This window comes from Leucopleurus acutus (assembly GCF_964270905.1).
Source record: "Leucopleurus acutus genome assembly, chromosome: 3".
Lineage (NCBI taxonomy): Eukaryota > Metazoa > Chordata > Mammalia > Artiodactyla > Delphinidae > Leucopleurus > Leucopleurus acutus.
This window is the reverse complement of record NC_139145.1, coordinates 32255892-32273906: the sequence shown is the minus strand read 5'-3', so window position 1 is coordinate 32273906 and position 18015 is coordinate 32255892. Positions and strand designations below refer to the sequence as shown.

At 46.6% G+C, this 18015-nt stretch overlaps 1 protein-coding gene across 1 annotated transcript; it reads left to right on the top strand.

Moving 5' to 3' along the window:
• Window positions 1–12466: 12466 nt before the first annotated feature.
• On the top strand, window positions 12467–13459 carry FBLL1 (fibrillarin like 1; the record flags this gene model as incomplete). The annotated part of the gene is made up of 1 exon (XM_082835118.1): window positions 12467–13459. One exon carries the CDS (start codon window positions 12467–12469, stop codon window positions 13457–13459), a length of 993 nt encoding a protein of 330 aa, XP_082691244.1.
• Between the last annotated feature and the right edge of the window lie 4556 nt (window positions 13460–18015).

Here is an 18015-nt window from a genome sequence, read left to right as displayed (position 1 = left end):
TGTGAATTAAGAAGAAAAATAAAACAAAAGTTACAAGTAATCCAAATGCCCATTTATAAATACTGCAGTGTTTTGTTCCTTTTGTGTACAAACACACGCATGTGTGTACATATATAATGGGAAAGGGTCATACTTTAACTAGATTTTTTTTTCAGTTAATATGGACATTGGTCCATGGCTTTGCATATTCTTTCAAAACATCAGTTTTAGGACTCCCCTGGTGGCACAGTGGTTAAGACTCCGTGCTCCCAATGCAGGGGGCCTGGGTTCGATCCCTGGTCAGGGAACTAGATCCCACATGCATGCCGCAACTAAGAGTTCTCATGCCGCAACTAAGAGTTCTCATACCACAACTAAGGAGCCGGTGAGCCGCAACTAAGGAGCCCACGAGCTGCGACTAAGGAGCGCACCTGCTGCAACTAAGACACATAGCAAACAAATAAATAGTAAAATAAATAAAATTTTAAAAAATAAAAGATAATTGGAGAATATTAGAAACAGTTAAAAAAAATCAGGTTTAGTAGCAAATTATATTCCATTTTATGGATATACTACAATTTAAATCAATCTTGTATTGTTGAACACAGAGCTTATTTCTTAACTTATGCTTTTTCAGGTGATACTGCAGTGAAGACTCCTGGGTATAAATCTTGGCACAGATCCATGATCATTCTCCTTCTAGTAAACACCAAGAGGTGGAATTGTGGAGTCAGAAGGTACATGCCTGGTAAAGACTTCAGCACAATTAACAAATGGCTTGATAGGGAGGGAAGCACGTCACAGTCCCAGCAGCAATGCATGAAAACTCCATGTCCTAAATCCTCGTCAATATTGGATATTGAGTTTGACAGGTTTGGCAACACTAGCTTAGTACTGAGAAAATTAATCAGCCTGAAATCACTGCACCCTAACTCTGTGTTAAAACACAGAGAAGTATATGCCCTGGTTCTGAAGGAATTCACAGAATATGGGCCAGGTTTTTCCTGGCTGTACCACTTACTTCCCTGTTGTTTGGCTCTGGAAGAGTTATTGACCCTCTTTGCCTTAACCTTGCCTGCCAGCCGTGAGGATGAGTATCTGGACTGAATTTATCATATTCTCATTTACATTTGTATTATAAGTAATATATAAATGAGAATATATATATGTTCTTATTTAGCCTCCCCAACTAGACACAAATATATATATATATATAAACTAATAACTATAATATATATACAGGGTTCAAAAGCGGTTGTCACTGCCAGTGCTATTACTACTACTGATTATAATAATCATTGAGATGGCTTTGGGTAGACACTTAACAAATGTTAATTACCACTTACAAGCTGTTTAACTTGGCTTAGAAAAGTTACGCCCTCTCTCCAATCATTAGCTTCCCCATCTGTTCAATGGAATTAAAAATACCCATTTCCTAGGATTACTGTGAGGATTATAGGAAATGAAACCATCAGCTCAGTACCAGGAATATAGAAGGAAGTTTTCTTCCTTTAGGAATATTTTAGAAACCGACTTCAGAAAAACAATGCATAATGCCTGATAATAAACAACTCAGTTTCTTTTGTGAAGAACTCTAAGATCAGGGGCTGAATCAGCAAGAGCTGGTGAAACTACATCTTTACCCTTTATCCTCCTTTCTGGAAAAATTACTCTTTCCAAACATCAACTCTTTTGGCCTGATGTTCAGATGCCTGTCACTGGGTTTGCCTGGCTGACGGCAAAAAATCAGAAAGGCTGAGTGCCAATCTAGGAGACCGAAATAAGAGTAGGGATTAGGTGGAGAAGAAGGAAATTCTTTCTCCCTATGTTCTTGCTTAGTTAATACCTAATGGCTTTTTAAGGGGTTGCAAGTATAGTTTAATAAAGATGTGCCAATATCTAGCAGCAAAGGCACTCTGCCAACATCATAAGCCCCTCTGCACCTGCTCTGGCATAATAAGTTTGATAAGAACTACTCATTACTGAGCACCTACTGTAAGACTCTATAATCCTTCCAACAACCTGATTATTCCAATGAAGACATAGCTATTCAGAAGAGATAACAATTCAGAGCCAGGACTGGGACTCATGTCTGTTTGCCTTGAAGTACATGTTTTTCCTTCTGTACTTTCTCTCTCTTCCTCTAGTACTTTTCAGATTCCTGCCTTTTCCTTCTAGCCCACCCGGATTTCAGGCCAGCCTTTGTACCCATACCAGGTGCATCACTGATCCCCATGGCTTTAAGATCTCCTGTTCCCATGGCCCTGCACCTGGCGGACTGAGAGGGATGCCAGCTGCTCTTTCTTTGCAGGGCACAGAGCTCTGAGTAGCACACCAAGATGTGCAGGAACCTGGAAGCTGAGAACCCTTACATATTTCTGAGTCTCTGAGTCATTGAAGAAAAAGAGGTACTTCAGTGAAGAGGGCTCAGCCTTACTAGGAAGTATAAAGGAAATATTAAAGGCACTGTGTTTTTAAATAGTATACTTAGCGAACTTGAATATTTTTGGCTAAAGCAATTTCATATTGTGACCAAGGGAACTGAGTGAGGTAAGTTCAATTAAGGTACTATGAAGAGACAGGAGCATTGCATACAGACCAATGTTTTAACAGTTAAGATTATTTTTTATCTTTGACCGAAAGGAGACAAGTATACTCAACAGGGAAAAGATAGTCTCTCAATAAACAGTGCTGGGAAAGCTGGATATTCACATGCAAAAGAATGAAATTGGACCCCTATCTTACGTGACTTACAAAAATTAACTCAAAGTGGATTAAAGACTTAAATGTAAGATCAGAAACCATAAAACTCCTAGAAGAAAACATAGGGGAAAATCTGCTTGACACTGGGCTTGGCAATAATTATTTTTTTAGATATGACACCAAAAGCACAAGCAACAAAAGTGAAACTAAACAAGTGAGACTATATCAAACTGAAAAATTTGTGTATAGTCAAGAAGCAATCAACGATATGAAAAGGCAACCTATGTAATGGCAGAAAATATTTGTAAACTACATATCTGATAGGGGGTTGATATCCAAAATATATAGGGAACTCATACAACTCAACAGCCAAAAAAAAAAAAAAACATTCCCATCCAAATAATCCAATTAAAAAATGGGCAGGAAAAAAAACAAAAAAAGGGCAGGGACTTCCCTGGTGGTGCAGTGGTTAAGACTCTGCACTCCCAATGCAGGGGGCCTGGATTCAATCCCTGGTCATGGAACTAGATCCCACATGCATGCTGCAACTAAGAGTTCGCATGCCACAACTAAGGAGCTCATGTGCCACAACCAAGGAGCCAGAGAGCCACAACTAAGGAGCCTGGGAGCTGCAACTAAGGAGCATGCCTGCCACAACTAAGACCCAGTGCAACCAAATAAATAAATAAATATTTTTTAAATGGGCAAAGGGTCGGAATAGATGAATAGACATTTTTCCAAAAGATATTCACATGGCCAACAGGTACATGAAAAGGTGCACAGCATGACGAATCATCAGGAAAATGCATTTCAAAACTAAAATGAGATATCACCTCACACTTGTTAGAATAGCTATTACCAAAAAGACAAGAGCTAAGTGCTGGTGAATATGTGGAAAATAGGGGACTCTTGCTCACTGTTGATGGGAATGTAAATTTGTGAAGCCACTATGGAAAACAGTATGGCAGTTTCTCAAAAAATTAAAAATAGAACAACTATATGGTCCAACAGTTCTACTTTTGGATATATACCTGAAGAAAATGAAATCACTATCTTTAAAACTGAGCACGACCCTACAGGGTCTTCCTGGGGAAAGACACCCAACCTGTGTCCTCCATCTCTTATTTTAAAAAAAACTTTAGCCTCCTAGGCCTTGCAAAGAGCAAATATAATCAGAAATACAGAAACAAAGGAAAGCAATCAAGCAAGACAAAATAGTAATAGTTTAACCATAAAACAAAGTCAATGACCTTTAATTCCTCCTCAGAGGCTATAGATAATATCCTGATCCAAATCTTTGAGTTGTTTTTCAGATATTAAAACCCCCACAAGATGGAAGAAGTTGACTGCATGCTGACCACTAGCATGTAGCCCCCAGATGAGCTGGAGCGTGAAGATTGATAATGCTGACCTCTGTGACCTCATCTGGTTGCCTCACCACCCACCAATAAGAAAATTGTGTGTGAGCTGATCACCTACTCCACAACACTTTCCTTCACTTTGTCTTTTAAAACCCTTCCCTAGGGACTTCCCTGGCAGTTCAGTGGTTAAGACTCTGTGCTTCCATTGCAGGAGGCACAAGTTCGATCCCTGGTCAGGGATCTAAGATCCCACATGCTGTGTGATGCGGGAAAGAAAGGAAGAGAGAGAGAGAAAGAAAGAAAGGGAAAGAAAGAGAAAGGAAGACAGGAAGGAAAGGAAGGAAGGAAGGAAGGAAGAAAGAAAGAAAGAAAAAGCCATTTCCTAAAAGCCATCAGGGAGTTCAGGTTTTCTGAGCATTAGCTGCTTGTACTCCTTGCTTGTTACCCTGCAACAAATGTTGTACTTTTCTTCACCAAAACCCCGTGTCAGTAGATTGGCTTTGCTGCAGGCAAATAGACCCAAGTTTGGTTTGGTAATGTCTTGAAGAGATATCTGCACATCCACATTCATTAGAGCATTATTTACATTAGCAAAGACATGGGAACTAAGTGTTCATCAATGGATGAATGGATAAAGAAGTTATACACACAAGTGCACGCGCACACGCATGCACACACGCACACACACACACAGAATGGAATATTATTCAGCCATTAAAAAGGAACTCCTGGGCTTCCCTGGTGGCGCAGTGGTTGAGAGTCCACCTGCCGATGCAGGGGACGCGGGTTTGTACCCTGGTCCAGGAAGATCCCACATGCCACAGAGTGGCTGGGCCCATGAGCCATGGCCGCTGAGCCTGCACGTCCGGAACCTGTGCTCCACAATGGGAGAGGCCACAACAGTGAGAGGCCTGCGTACCGCAAAAAAAAAAAAAAAAAAAAAAAAAAAAGGAACTCCTGGTTGCCATATGATCCAGCAATCCCACTCCTAGGCATCTATCTGGACAAAATTATAATTCGAAAATATACATGCATCCCAATGTCCACTGAAACACTATTTACAATAACCAAGACATGGAAACAACCTAAATGTCCACCAGCAGATGAATGGATAAAGAAGATGTGGTGCATATATACAATGGAATACTATTCAGCCATAAATAGGAATGAAATACTGCCATTTACAGCAACATGGATGGACCCAGAGATTATCATACTAAGTGAAGGAAGTCAGAAAAAGGATGACAAATACCATATGATATCACTTATATGTGGAATCTAAAATATGACACAAATGAACCTAACTATGAAACAAACAGATTCACAGACATAGAGAACAAACTTGTGGTTGCCAAGGGGGAGCGGGGAGGGGAAAGAGAAGGATTGGGAGTTTGGGATTAGCAGATGCAAACTATTACATATAGAATGGATAAACAACAAGGTTCTACTATATAGCACAGGGAAATATATTCAATATCCTCTGATAAACCATAGTGGAAAAGAATATATATATGTGTATAACTGAATCACTTTGCTGTATAGCAGAAATTAACACAACATTGTAAATTAACTATACTTTAATAAAATAAATTTTAAAAAAGAGAGAGAGAGATGCCAGAGACGTTACTTTCTCTCCCTACCAGGTGAGGTCACAGTGAGAAGGTGGCCATGTACAAGCCAGAAAGGGACAGCTATCACCAGAAACCGACCATCGACCATGCTAGCATCCTGATCTTGAACTTCCATCCTCCAGAACTGTAAGAAATAAATTTCTGTTTCTCTGGAAGACCCTGATGTATGCAGCCATCTAAGCTTTTTGAGGATTTACTAAGTGTCAGTCAGTAATTCTACAGGGTAAAATGGAGTGAGAGTCTGAGCCACCCCCAAGAAGAAGTACCACACCCAGTGAGGTAGTGGGCAAATGTCAATGGAATCCCAATTAAGGGACTTGAACTATTCTCCAAGGCCCAGATATTAGAAAAGGAGAGACAGTTCTCTTTTTTACTTAACGTGCCATATTAGACATGTGATTGAGAACGGATTATTACTCTGGGCTTTAGTCATGTGTTAGTAAAAAGGTATTCTATTTTGTCTTGAGGAATAAATTGAAATATATGCACACTGAACAGTAAATTTTATCTGTGATGTTATGTAGGTATACTGATCCAGGTGTGCCAGACTGACATTATGCAGTAGATACCTGTGACAAAAACATTTACTGTTCACCGATGATCCCACCCACATTTCCCAGCTGCCTTTCAGTTAGACAGGGCATGTGACGAGTCCCGGCCAATGGGTTGTGAGTAGACATGACTGTGTCAAACCCTAGGCCACAACAGAGAAAAAAGAAAGTGAGTTCTCCATGCCCTTTCTTCCTGCATGGCAACAATGGGAGCCCTCTTGTTTCTCATGTTACAGCCACAAGATGTTGGTGTGTGAGCCGTGCAGTGTCTATGTGGAGCGAACCTCCCACAGATCTTCAATGGACATTAAATGTAAGCAAGTGGGAAACGTAGTTGTATTAATCCATTGAGATTTGAGGGTTGTAATATGTTACTGCATCATAGCCCAGTCCATCTTGACCAAATACAACTGTGGCTGTCACTAGGGGTAGAGAGGCAAATCCCTGGAGTCACCTTTGGAAGTAGACCACGGCTTATAGAAAACAGGTTGGGGAAGCCTCTTCAGGAGGGAACGTTTAAATGCTAATTAGACTGGGGATGAGGTTGCACAGCCTTCCAGCTGGTTTTACCTAAATCATGACTAGTCACTCCTTAGGCAATTTTCTGGAATGGTATATGAGAGTAACAGAGAAAAGTTTCATATATCTTGTGAAGTCTATGGGTAGGACTGATGTACTCCATGTTACTACTGAAGCCCAGTCACAGATATAATTATGAACATCATGTGAGGGCATACATTATGGAATAATAAGTCAATTGTAAGCAAAAGTTGAAGTGACCATAGTTGTTCTTATTGGCTGTCAGACAGAAGTGTCTGGATCACAATGCCAACTTATCCCTTTAAGAAACTTCTTGAGCAGATGAGACACACTGCTAAAGAATCTTTGAAAATGAGACAGATTTTAATGTTGTAAGTGACCCCAGATGAAAATTTGAGTGGCAGAGGTTTTTTTTGACACCTCAATCTCTATGATGCCAATACTTGGCATGAGTCCCTGCCTTGGTTGCATTCTGGGGTCATGCACAGGAGTTGGTGATGGGTGCTCCCAGGCTAGAGCATCCCAACAGAGAGCCGGTAGCAAATGGCTATGCAAGGTAGGAATCAAAGGCGGGAGACAGAAAAGGTCTCTGTGGGAGTCGTCAAACGTCGTGCTGGGAAAGGTTGCCTCTGATCAGAAACAAGATGTGCAAACTTGGTTTGTACTGATTCCAAAGCTGTCAACAGCAATGAGGCCGTGGGAAAAAGCCTGAGAAAGCCGCCTTTGGCTTGCGGACCTGGATGGAGAGGGATGTTGGAAGCCTTAGCAGATTATTGCAGAGGACATCAGTAATGTGAAGAAACTGATGGGCCACTAGGGGCAGGGGTGGGAAGATATCTGGAGAAACTGTCACTGCTAGAGCGTGGTGGAGGCTGCTTCCAGCCCTGGTATGAAATCTAGTGCGTAGGGCGGGCCACCAAAACCTGGGGAAGTAGGCACCCCCAGCAAGGTGGCACACTCCTACTTCTAGTTTACAGTAGTTACTCCTGCAGAACACTTCTAAATTCATGAAGGTATTGCTCATTACATTTAGAATTTGTAATCACCAGCCACCCCTCCCAATGGATTCCATTTAATGGAATCACAGGGGAAGGCATGAATTGCTTGAGAGGATCAGTTCTGAAATGAACAGCAAGTGCACTGGAAAGGCCACAGTTGTCCACTTAAAACAGAGGCTGTGAACAAGGGCCTCAGAGATACTGGTATCATGGTGAAGGAGAATTAACGACAACATAACAGAAAGTGATAAGAAAAAGGTCAAAATGTGTCAGTAGGTGTGCCCTCTAAGACTTATACGTAGAGTGGCAAACAGAATTATCTAAACTATTTAAGGTAAAGTCTGGCGGATCTCTTGCTGTTGGATTCTGATCTCCTTCAGTAGCCTGGTGGCATAGTGGAGAGGGTTCATTGTGGAGGACTGGGCTTTAGTAACCTGAATAAAATCAAAAAAGGAATAAGGTATTCAAATGTAACTTCAGACCTCCATGATACTGTGCACCAGAGGGAAAAATATTAATGCTTATTGATGAGAGTTTTGTACTGCGAAGTTAAATACAGTTAAATACTACCTGTAATACAGGTAGTATTAGTACATTTATAGTATGACTTTATTACCTGATGTAATAAGCCTTATGAGTCATGTATTTTTTCCAAGTTCTGTTTGCACAACAAAGTTTGGGCTGTATTTGAGATGTAGTGGCCAACTAAAGCAGGCACTATTGATGCCCTATCTAATATCCCCTAGACTCACCTCTGAGTTCACCTGCAGCTGTGGTAAAGAGCTTCCAGCGTGATTGCAGCTCCCCATTCCAAGTGCCTGCTTCTCTGCCTGAGAGCTGTCTGAAGCATCAGGGGAATTTGCTGAGCCACACACAGGAGCAACTCAAAGGATAAGACAGTTAATGTTCCAGAAACAGGGTTTCCCTGGTGGCGCAGTGGTTAAAAATCCACCTGCCAATGCAGGGGACGCGGGTTCAATCCCTGGTCCAGGAAGAGGAACTAAGCCCATGAGCCACAACTACTGAGCCCACGTGCCACGGCTACTGAAGCCCGCGCACCTAGAGACCATGCTCCGCAACAAGAGAAGCCAACGCAGTGAGAAGCCCGTGCACTGCAACGAAGAGTAGCCCCCGCTCGCTGCAACTAGAGAAAGCTCACATGCAGCAACAAAGACCCAACACAGCCAAAAATAAATAAATAAACATTTGAAGAAAAAAAAAAGTTCCAGAAACAATTCCTGATGGTTGGGGAAGGGAGAATGCTGGGTTACTGCCCAGCCTCCCAGCCTGCAGTGGAACAATTCTGAGATGCTCTCTACACAGTTTCTCAGAGAGTAATCAGAACAATTAAGCCCTGGGACTTCCCTGGTGGCACAGTGGATAAGACTCCATGCTCCCAGTGCAGGGGGCCCCAGGTTCGATCCCTGATCAGGGAACAAGATCCCACATGCATGCCGCAACTAAGGAGCCTGCACGCCACAACTAAGGAGCCCATGTACCGCAACTAAGGAGCCCGCCTGCTGCAAGTAACACCCTGTGCAACCAAATAAATTATAAAAAGAACAATTGAGCCCTAATCATGCACTGTGCTAATCTGCTCATTAATGCACTGTTTCTTAGCCTTTCTACCTCCCCTGTCTCATTTTCCCCACACCCACATATGCTTCCTGGGATCACCTGGACCCAAGTCCCTGTATCAGGGTCTGTATTAGTCAGGTTTCTCCTGAGAAATAGAACCAGTAGGATAGACAGATCAGTCTATTTCTCTATATCCATATGTATAACTCCACGTCTATAGCTATATACCTATATCTGCATCCACATCTATATCTATGTATCTATATACAAAGATTATAAGGAAATGGCTCACGTGATTATGGAGGCTAGCAAGTCTAAAATCTGCAGAGCAAATGTTGCAGTTCAAGGACAAAAGCAGGCAGGCTGCTACAGACCCAGGAAGAGTCAATATGCCAGTGCAACGGCTGTCGGGCAGGAGAATTCTCTATTACTCAGGGGAAAGTCAGCATTTTGTTATATTCAGGACTTCAGCTGAATGGATGAGGCCCACCCACATTATAGAGGGCAATCTGCTTTACTCAGTCTACTAGTTTATATGTTAATTTTACCCCAAAATACCCTCACAAAATACTCAGGATAACATTTAACCAAATATCTGGGCATCCCGTGGTCCAGTCTAGTTGACACACAAAATTAACCATTACAGGGTCCGATTTGGGGGCAATCCAAACCAAGGCACCAAGCATAGCTCATCAATTTGGAGAAGCGCCCCTTGTAACGAGAGTAGAAACCTCTAAGGAGAGCGTTTTATGTGGACCATACACCTCAGGAACCATATGCGCACTCTCTGACCCCTTGTCCACGTTCCAACACATAGGCTCTGGCACACATTAAGGAGGCATTTTGGCCAGAAGGGAAAACCAGACCTGGTGTTGCTGTCCATGAATTTGAGACAGAAAGACTCCTGGTCCAGGATGGAATGAAAGCTTTGCTGTGTGGACTCTGCCTGACATTTGCCCTAATATTCAGTTACATTTTGTCCCTCTCTGGACCAGGCACTTAGTCCCACTAATAGGGAGGTCCACCGATTGCTTACACCACCTACCTACACCATCTTGCGTTGCTCCTGGTTGAGCCCAAAGCAAGCGCCAGTAGCTTAACCGGCCCCCATTGGTGTTGCTGTCCGTGGTTCTGACAGAAGGAGCAAGCCTCTGCGTTGACACCTGTTTTGCTGTCCATGGTGCTACCTAATAATTTTTTTTAAATAAATTTATTTTATTTTATTTATTTGTTTTTGGTTGCGTTGGGTCTTCATTGCTGTGCACGGGCTTTCTCTAGTTGCGGTGAGTGGGGGCTACTCTTCACTGTGTTGCGCCTGCTTCTTATTGCAGTGGCTTCTCTTGCTGCAGAGCATGGGCTCTAGGTGTGTGGGCTTCAGTAGTTGTGGCACCCAGGCTCAGTAGTTGTGGCTCACGGGCTCTACAGCGCAGGCTCAGTAGTTGTGGCACACAGACTTTGTTGTTTCATGGCAATGTGGGATCTTCCCAGACCTGGGCTCGAACCCATGTCCCCTGCAGTGACAGGCGGATTCTTAACCACTGCGCCACCAGGGAAGTCCAGTGATTCTTTTTTTATGCTCAGGAAGACGCTGCATATTGAAAGAGCAGGTTTTTGAAATGTAGACTAGAATTCAGTGACAAACATGAGATTTTGGCTCTTGCTGATGTGTGTTATAGGATTTAGTGCTCTGGTGTATGTGTCCCCATTCAAACTGAAGAATCAATATTTTCTTGCTGCCCCATATTCCCAGAACAGGTTCTAGGATTTAGCACAGTTGATGGAAAAGAGCAGAGCTAAATAGAGAGCAACCAGGGCTGAAGGTTGCAGGCTATTAACCACATCAGGGGAGTCACTATCCTTTGGAAACCCCTGGCTTGGAATTTTCCTCTTTTTGATTTCCTATGTCCAACCTCGCAGAAAGTCTTGTGGATTCTATCTTCTAAGTAGCTCTTAGATTAGGCTACTTCACCTCACCTCTGCCAACACTTCCGACAATGATGATCATCACCACTACTACCATCACTACCTTCACTCTTCTAATTACCATTATTTCTGGCTGGGATCATCCCTTTAGGATAAAAATTTCAAAGTGGAATAACTAAGTGGAAGTATAGGTACGTTGTTTAAGGGTTTGATAGAATATCTGTACCAAGGTGCATTTCCACCAACCTTGTAAAAGAGGGCCAGAGACACTTTCAGGTGGCAAAATCTATCAGCAATACATTTCAATTAAAGATTGACCAAAAGAAATACATTAAAAAACTAAACAGGGAGTTCCCTGGTGGTCTAGCGGTTAGAATTCGGCACTTTCACTGGCGTGACCTGGGTTCAATCCCTGGCGGGGAAACTGAGATCCTGCAAGCCAAAATTAATCAATCCATCAATCAATTAAGTAAGTAAAAAACATAAAGAAAACAGCTAATGCTTACAGAGCACTTAGCATGCACCATGGCTGGGCAAGTGTATGTGGTGCTTTAAAACAAACCTTTGTGGTATGTTCTGTTTTCAGATGGAATAATGAGACACAGGTCAAGAAGTTCCAAGTTCAGAAGTCCAAGTTCAGACAAGACCCTCGGAGAAGGTCAGGTAAGCTTTCTGAGACCACACAGCAAGCGAGTGGCGCAGCAAGTACTGAAAGCGATGTTTGTCTCTCCCTCTCCTGCCAAGAAGAACTGCCAGGGGTCCCTGAGAAAGCAGAACATGGGGAAGAGGGAAGGGAGAAGGCTGCGTCTGCGCGCGTGCTGGGAAGCGGGGGCTTCCGGAGCTGCGGGGTCGCTATAGCGGGTGTGATGCAATCACGCCCGTCGCTGCGTCAAAGGGCGGCTCCCGGGATGCGGGGACTGCAGTAGAGGTGGTCCCCACCGCCGCCCACCTCGCCTCTGCCGCCCACTGCGGCTAACCCGGCAGGCAACCGCTGCCGCTAACCTTCGTCCAGAGTCAGGACCACCGACCCGGAGCCACCAGCGACCCCGACAACATCTCTCAGCCACCGGCGACTCTGACAACCGCCCCCAGGTACCGGTGGTCCCTGGCAACCACTCCGAGCCACCGGTAACCCCTGACAACCGCCGCCGGCCCCCCCCCGCCCCGCCCCCCCGCCCCCCGCCGGCGCCCGGGGGCGCGCCATGAAGTCGGCGGTGAGCGCGCGAGGTGGGGTGTCTGGCGGCCGCGGAGGTGGCTGCTGGGGCGGGGGGCGAGGAGGCGGAGGAGGAGGCGGGGGCAAAGGACCGGGAGGCGATGGCGGCGGCCAGGGGGGCAAGGGCGGCTTCGGAGCGCGGACGCGCGGCTTCGGAGGCGGCAGGGGCCGAGGGCGCGGTGGCGGAAACGGCAGGGACCGCGGAGGCGGCGGGCAGCGGCGTGCCGTGGCCAAGAGCAAGAACCGCCGCAGGAAGGGCGTCACCACGGTATCCGTGGAACCGCACCGGCACGAGGGGGTCTTTATCTACCGCGGGGCGGAGGACGCTCTGGTCACACTGAACATGGTGCCCGGCCAGTCGGTGTACGGCGAGCGGCGGGTCACGGTGACCGAGGGCGGCGTGAAACAGGAGTACCGCACGTGGAACCCCTTCCGCTCCAAGCTGGCCGCGGCCATACTGGGCGGGGTCGACCAGATTCACATCAAGCCCAAGTCCAAAGTGCTCTACCTGGGTGCCGCCTCGGGGACCACCGTCTCCCACGTCTCCGACATCATCGGCCCTGATGGCCTAGTCTACGCGGTCGAGTTCTCCCACCGCGCCGGCCGCGATCTGGTCAACGTGGCCAAGAAGAGAACCAACATCATCCCAGTCCTCGAAGACGCCCGGCACCCCCTCAAGTACCGCATGCTCATCGGGATGGTGGACGTGATCTTTGCCGACGTGGCCCAGCCAGACCAGTCCCGCATCGTGGCTCTGAATGCCCACACCTTCCTGCGCAACGGGGGCCACTTCCTCATTTCCATCAAGGCCAATTGCATCGACTCCACCGCCTCTGCTGAGGCGGTGTTTGCTTCTGAGGTGAGGAAGTTGCAGCAGGAGAATTTGAAGCCTCAAGAGCAGCTGACCCTGGAGCCCTATGAGAGAGACCACGCTGTGGTCGTCGGGGTCTATCGGCCCCTTCCCAAGAGCGCCAACAAGTAGCAACCCAGCTTGGGCTGTCCCTGAGATAATGCCTAAGACTGTGCTATGTTCAGTGTTACTATATGTGTGTTTTCTTTGTGCACCACTTTTCTATTAAATGGCATAAAGAAACAGTACCCAGGTGTATCAATGAGGCCAGACTCAGTTATTCCCAAATCTCCAAATCCCCCAAACTCTAAAATAGCCAAGATAACAGGTGATAGGGGTCCATCAAGGATCAGCCTGGGGACTGTGCTTACTCCAGTCACTCAGGGTCCTGACTCTTCAGGGCCCCTCTTCACTCGTCACAGGGGCAGGGGAAGAGATCTGGGAAAATAATGAGCTTATAAATTCCCCTTTGGAACTGAGGGGACACTTCTTGCACATTGACCATGTCACATGACCAAGCCTGACTCCAGGGAGTAGCATTGGATATTGACGGACAGTAGTATAGTCTAACACACCCAATCTGACTCCAAGCCAGAGTCCTAACCATAATATATATTTAGTACTTTACTCTTCAAGGAAGCCCTTTGGCATTCCCTAGTATGTGTAATCAGCACACCAGCCCCAAGATGGCTTTGTTACCATTACCCTTTTACAGGGGAAGCCACAGAGCTTCTGAAGGTAAACTGGTTGCACAGCCAGTAGGGAGGTAGAACTTAACTGCCAGTCTTTGCGCCTCTAAATTCACTGCCATTTCCTGTACACTAATGGGATCTTACCTCTCCCCGACATGGCCCATGCTAAACAGACCACAAGTCCTAACACAAGGACACACACACAGAGCAGGGCCCTCTGGCTCCTCTGTGTCCTTTCTCTGCCTCCCTGTGCCACCCTTTTCTTAGATTTCAAAATAACAAAACAAGGCAGGGAGGTAGGATGTGAGTCCACCTCAAAAAGTATTCCCAGGGCTTCCCTGGTGGCGCAGTGGTTGAGAGTCCGCCTGCCGATGCAGGGGACACGGGTTCGTGCCCCGGTCCGGGAAGATCCCATATGCCGCGGAGCGGCTGGGCCCGTGAGCCATGGCCGCTGAACCTGCGTGTTCCGAGCCTGTGCTCCGCAACAGGAGAGGAGGCAACAGTGAGAGGCCCGCGTACCGAAAAAAAAAAAACAAAAAGTATTCCCACCACAAGGCATAACACACCCAAAGTGGCATCACCAAGTGTCTCAGAAATAACCAGGAAAACGACTCCCAGAAAGTATGTCTCTGAAGGGCATTTCCTGCAGGCCCTGAACCCCAGTCCATTCAATTCTGGCTCTCAAAAGCAGTCCAAAGGGAGCAGGAGGGAGAACAATCCCAGGAGAGCTGGCAATGTTCCAAAACCAAGACTCAAAAAGGCCTTTCATTTATTCATTCACTCATCCACTCAGGAAATCCCCATTGCCAATTGCCAACGCCATCGACATCGCATCCAGGAATGACTGCTCCCTAATCCGTCATTTGGAGAGTGGGTCTACCTTCCTGAAGATGTGCTTGGATAGAGGTTATGGTTAGTTTGTGTTTTCTGAGGGCATACTTCCTTCATACAGTAAGAAGATAAATCAGATTTCTAAAGGGCAGCCTCCCCTCCCCTTCCCACAATGCACACACAAAAGCTATTCCATACAATGCAGGGGGAGAACTACAGTTCAGATTTGCTGGCCAGACTGACTCAGGAAGAAGAGGGTGAACGGCGTAAATGTCTGCAAAATCCCGAACCAGGCATTTCCACAAACAAAGTGAGATCTTCATTAAAACCCTGCAAAGCGAGGATCATTATTCCTGTATAACAGAGGAGGAAACTGCAGTTCGGAGAGGTGACATGACTTGCTTAAGATCCCCCAGTAAGTCTCACAGCCAGAAACCACACCCACAGGAGTCTGACTCCAAAATCCATGGCCTTTCCACTCAGGTCTGTGCTGGCTCCCTTACTTTGAAAAGCCCTCTCTCCAGTCCTAGGCTAATTGATTCGTTGCTGGGATGAAACCCTGAGGCTGGGAATGGACTCCCAGGAAACAGGATGATTCCTTCTGGAATCTTAAAGGGTCCAGTCCTTCCTCAGAGGCAGCTCAGTCTCAATAAGGAGCTCTTGGAGCCTCCTTACAAGGTGTCTGTCCCTCCAGATCTGGGACATGGCAGGGGAAACTTGGCCTCTTTCCTTGCTGTGAGCATTCCCACATACACACAGAGAAAATTTATAGTCCACGTTTGAAGCTGCTTGAAGTGGGAATGTCAATGGAGACATGGCATGAAAAAAACCTCCTGAAGAATGTCTCTGAGCTGCAGACGGGTTCCTGGACCAATGGAACAACATGGTAAGTCCCAGGAGAAGCATAGGAATAAGGACTAAGGGAATATAGGAGGGAAGCTGAAACCTGGTTTTGGAGGATGGGGGCAGGGGAAGTATGGGACTGTAATTCCAGTGGGCAGTGAGGTTCAGGACATACGTAGCAGTGACACTGGGCACCTGGCCTGCTTGGGTTCCTAGAGGCATCAAATTGGGGTCCCTAGGCATCTTAGACTGCAGCGGCTACCCTAACAAAATACCAGTCTGCATGCCTTAGGCAATAGACATTTACCTTCTCATAGTCCTGGAGCCTGGAAGTCCAGGGTCAAGGTACCAGCAGGGCTGGTTTCTGGTGAAGCCTCTCTCCTTGGCTTGTCAATGGCTGCCTTCACCCTGGGTCCACACATGGCCTTTTCTCTGCGTGCACAAGGAGAGAGAGAGAGAGAGAGAGACTGAGAGAGAGAGAGGGGAGGAGAGAGATCGCTGGTTCTTCCTCTTCTTAGAAGCACTCCAGCCCTCTCAAATTACAGCCCCACCCTTATGACCTCCCAGAACCTTAATTACCTCCTTAAAGGCCCTATCTCCAAATACAGTCATATTTGAGAGTTAGAGCTTCAACATTTTGATTTGGGGGAATACAATTCAGCCCATAACACTAGGGCTGGATGGGAACTTTCAGCTAAAATGCCCATCTTGCTGGCTTTTGGAAAGTGACTGGGGAAAGCAACGTGAAACTGAAGTTCCTGCACAAAGCTCTGAGTGTTATCCCTTTCTCCCAACATTCCTCTTATTGTCAGTGTAAAATATCCGAGAATTAACAGTTAACGTAGAGGCCGTGGGTTGGAGCGGGTGGTGGGTGGGGTGAGGCGTGATGGGGAGGGAACTTAGTTGAGCTTCTAAGAGGATTGGTTCAACCTGGGAATTGGTTCAGCTGGGTGGAATTTGCTGCTGAGTTTCAGAGAATCAGCAGCCTGACAAGAGCCACGGTTGAGCCCAGCCCAGCAGGTGCAGTGAGGCTGGAGGCTGATGCTCAAAGACAGGGTGAGATGGACCCTGACTCAAAGAGAGTCAGCAGGAACCAGTGGGAAGAACACACAGACCCCACCTACTGCCTACCCTCACCCTCACCGTGATGTCCCTCAGCCTCCTCCACCCCGATGCCCCTTGGGATAAGGGGAGGAAGAACGGGGAGGGAAAAGAAAACAAAAGGGACTGTTTTAAACTGGAAGAAACCAACTTCTTTTCAACTGGCAGTTTCTCTCCCGGCTGCGGTCCTGCTACCAAGCAAGATGCTTTAACCACATCGGAGCCGCAGTGAGTATGTTTGGACTCTGCAACACTCGTATTTGTCAAGCACTTACGATGTCCCAGGCATAGAGATAAGCATTTATTTGATTGCAAAAAGTGTTGTTTTTAAATTAATAACGGGAACAAACATAGCAGAAGATACTGAAACGTAAATGTTCAGGTTAACATTTGCTGTAAAATGCACACTGGCGTCAGAGCTGCCGGAAATGTCTGTGTGGCCTGGAGCGAGAGAGCACGTGAGACCCCTGGCCAGTGCCCTGCCCCTTTCTCTTCCCACCCCTGGTTCTGCCCCACCTCCTGAAGGGGCTCACACGCATGTATGTAGACTCCCAGCCCTAAAATCCAAGATCCGACCTCCTGCTCTTCAAACAGCCTCCTTTAAGCCCCTTGGGACTGGAGTTGTAAACTGGGAGCGTGGTCCCTTCTTGGGAGGACTGGCCTGGGGAAGATTGATGGAAGCGGACTTGGGCTGTTCAGGCTGGGCGCCTGGTGCCCAGTGCAGGATCTAGAAGGTGGTGGCGTGGGCTCGTGGGGGCACGGCCCTCGGCCCGTGTGGACTCCTTGCCCCATGGGGCAAGGTGCAGGCAGAGGAAGGCCAGAGCGCAGCCCTGTAGGTGCAGGGCCCAGGGCAGGGGCCCTGGCTGACCAGGTCTGAGAGTGGCCCCTTGGCCCGTCCACTCAACCAAATCTCAGTGTTCCTCCTTAAGGAGGCCAGTCTAACTCTTCCAAGTAGTCTTCCTGGCTCTTGGGCTCACAGGAAATTCCTCTTGATTCAGGTTCTGAGGGAGACAACATTTACCGTGCACGTAGTATGTTCCAGGTGCTTCCAGACACCTTGTTTCACTTAATTCCCATAACACCCCCTGGGAGGCAAGTGTTATCCTCCCTGATATCACAGATGAGGAAATTGAGGCTCAGGAAAGTGACAGGAATCACCCAAGGTGTGATGGAGCTGGAGAATGGAAGATCTGGGGTGTCCTGGAGCAGAACTGTATGTAT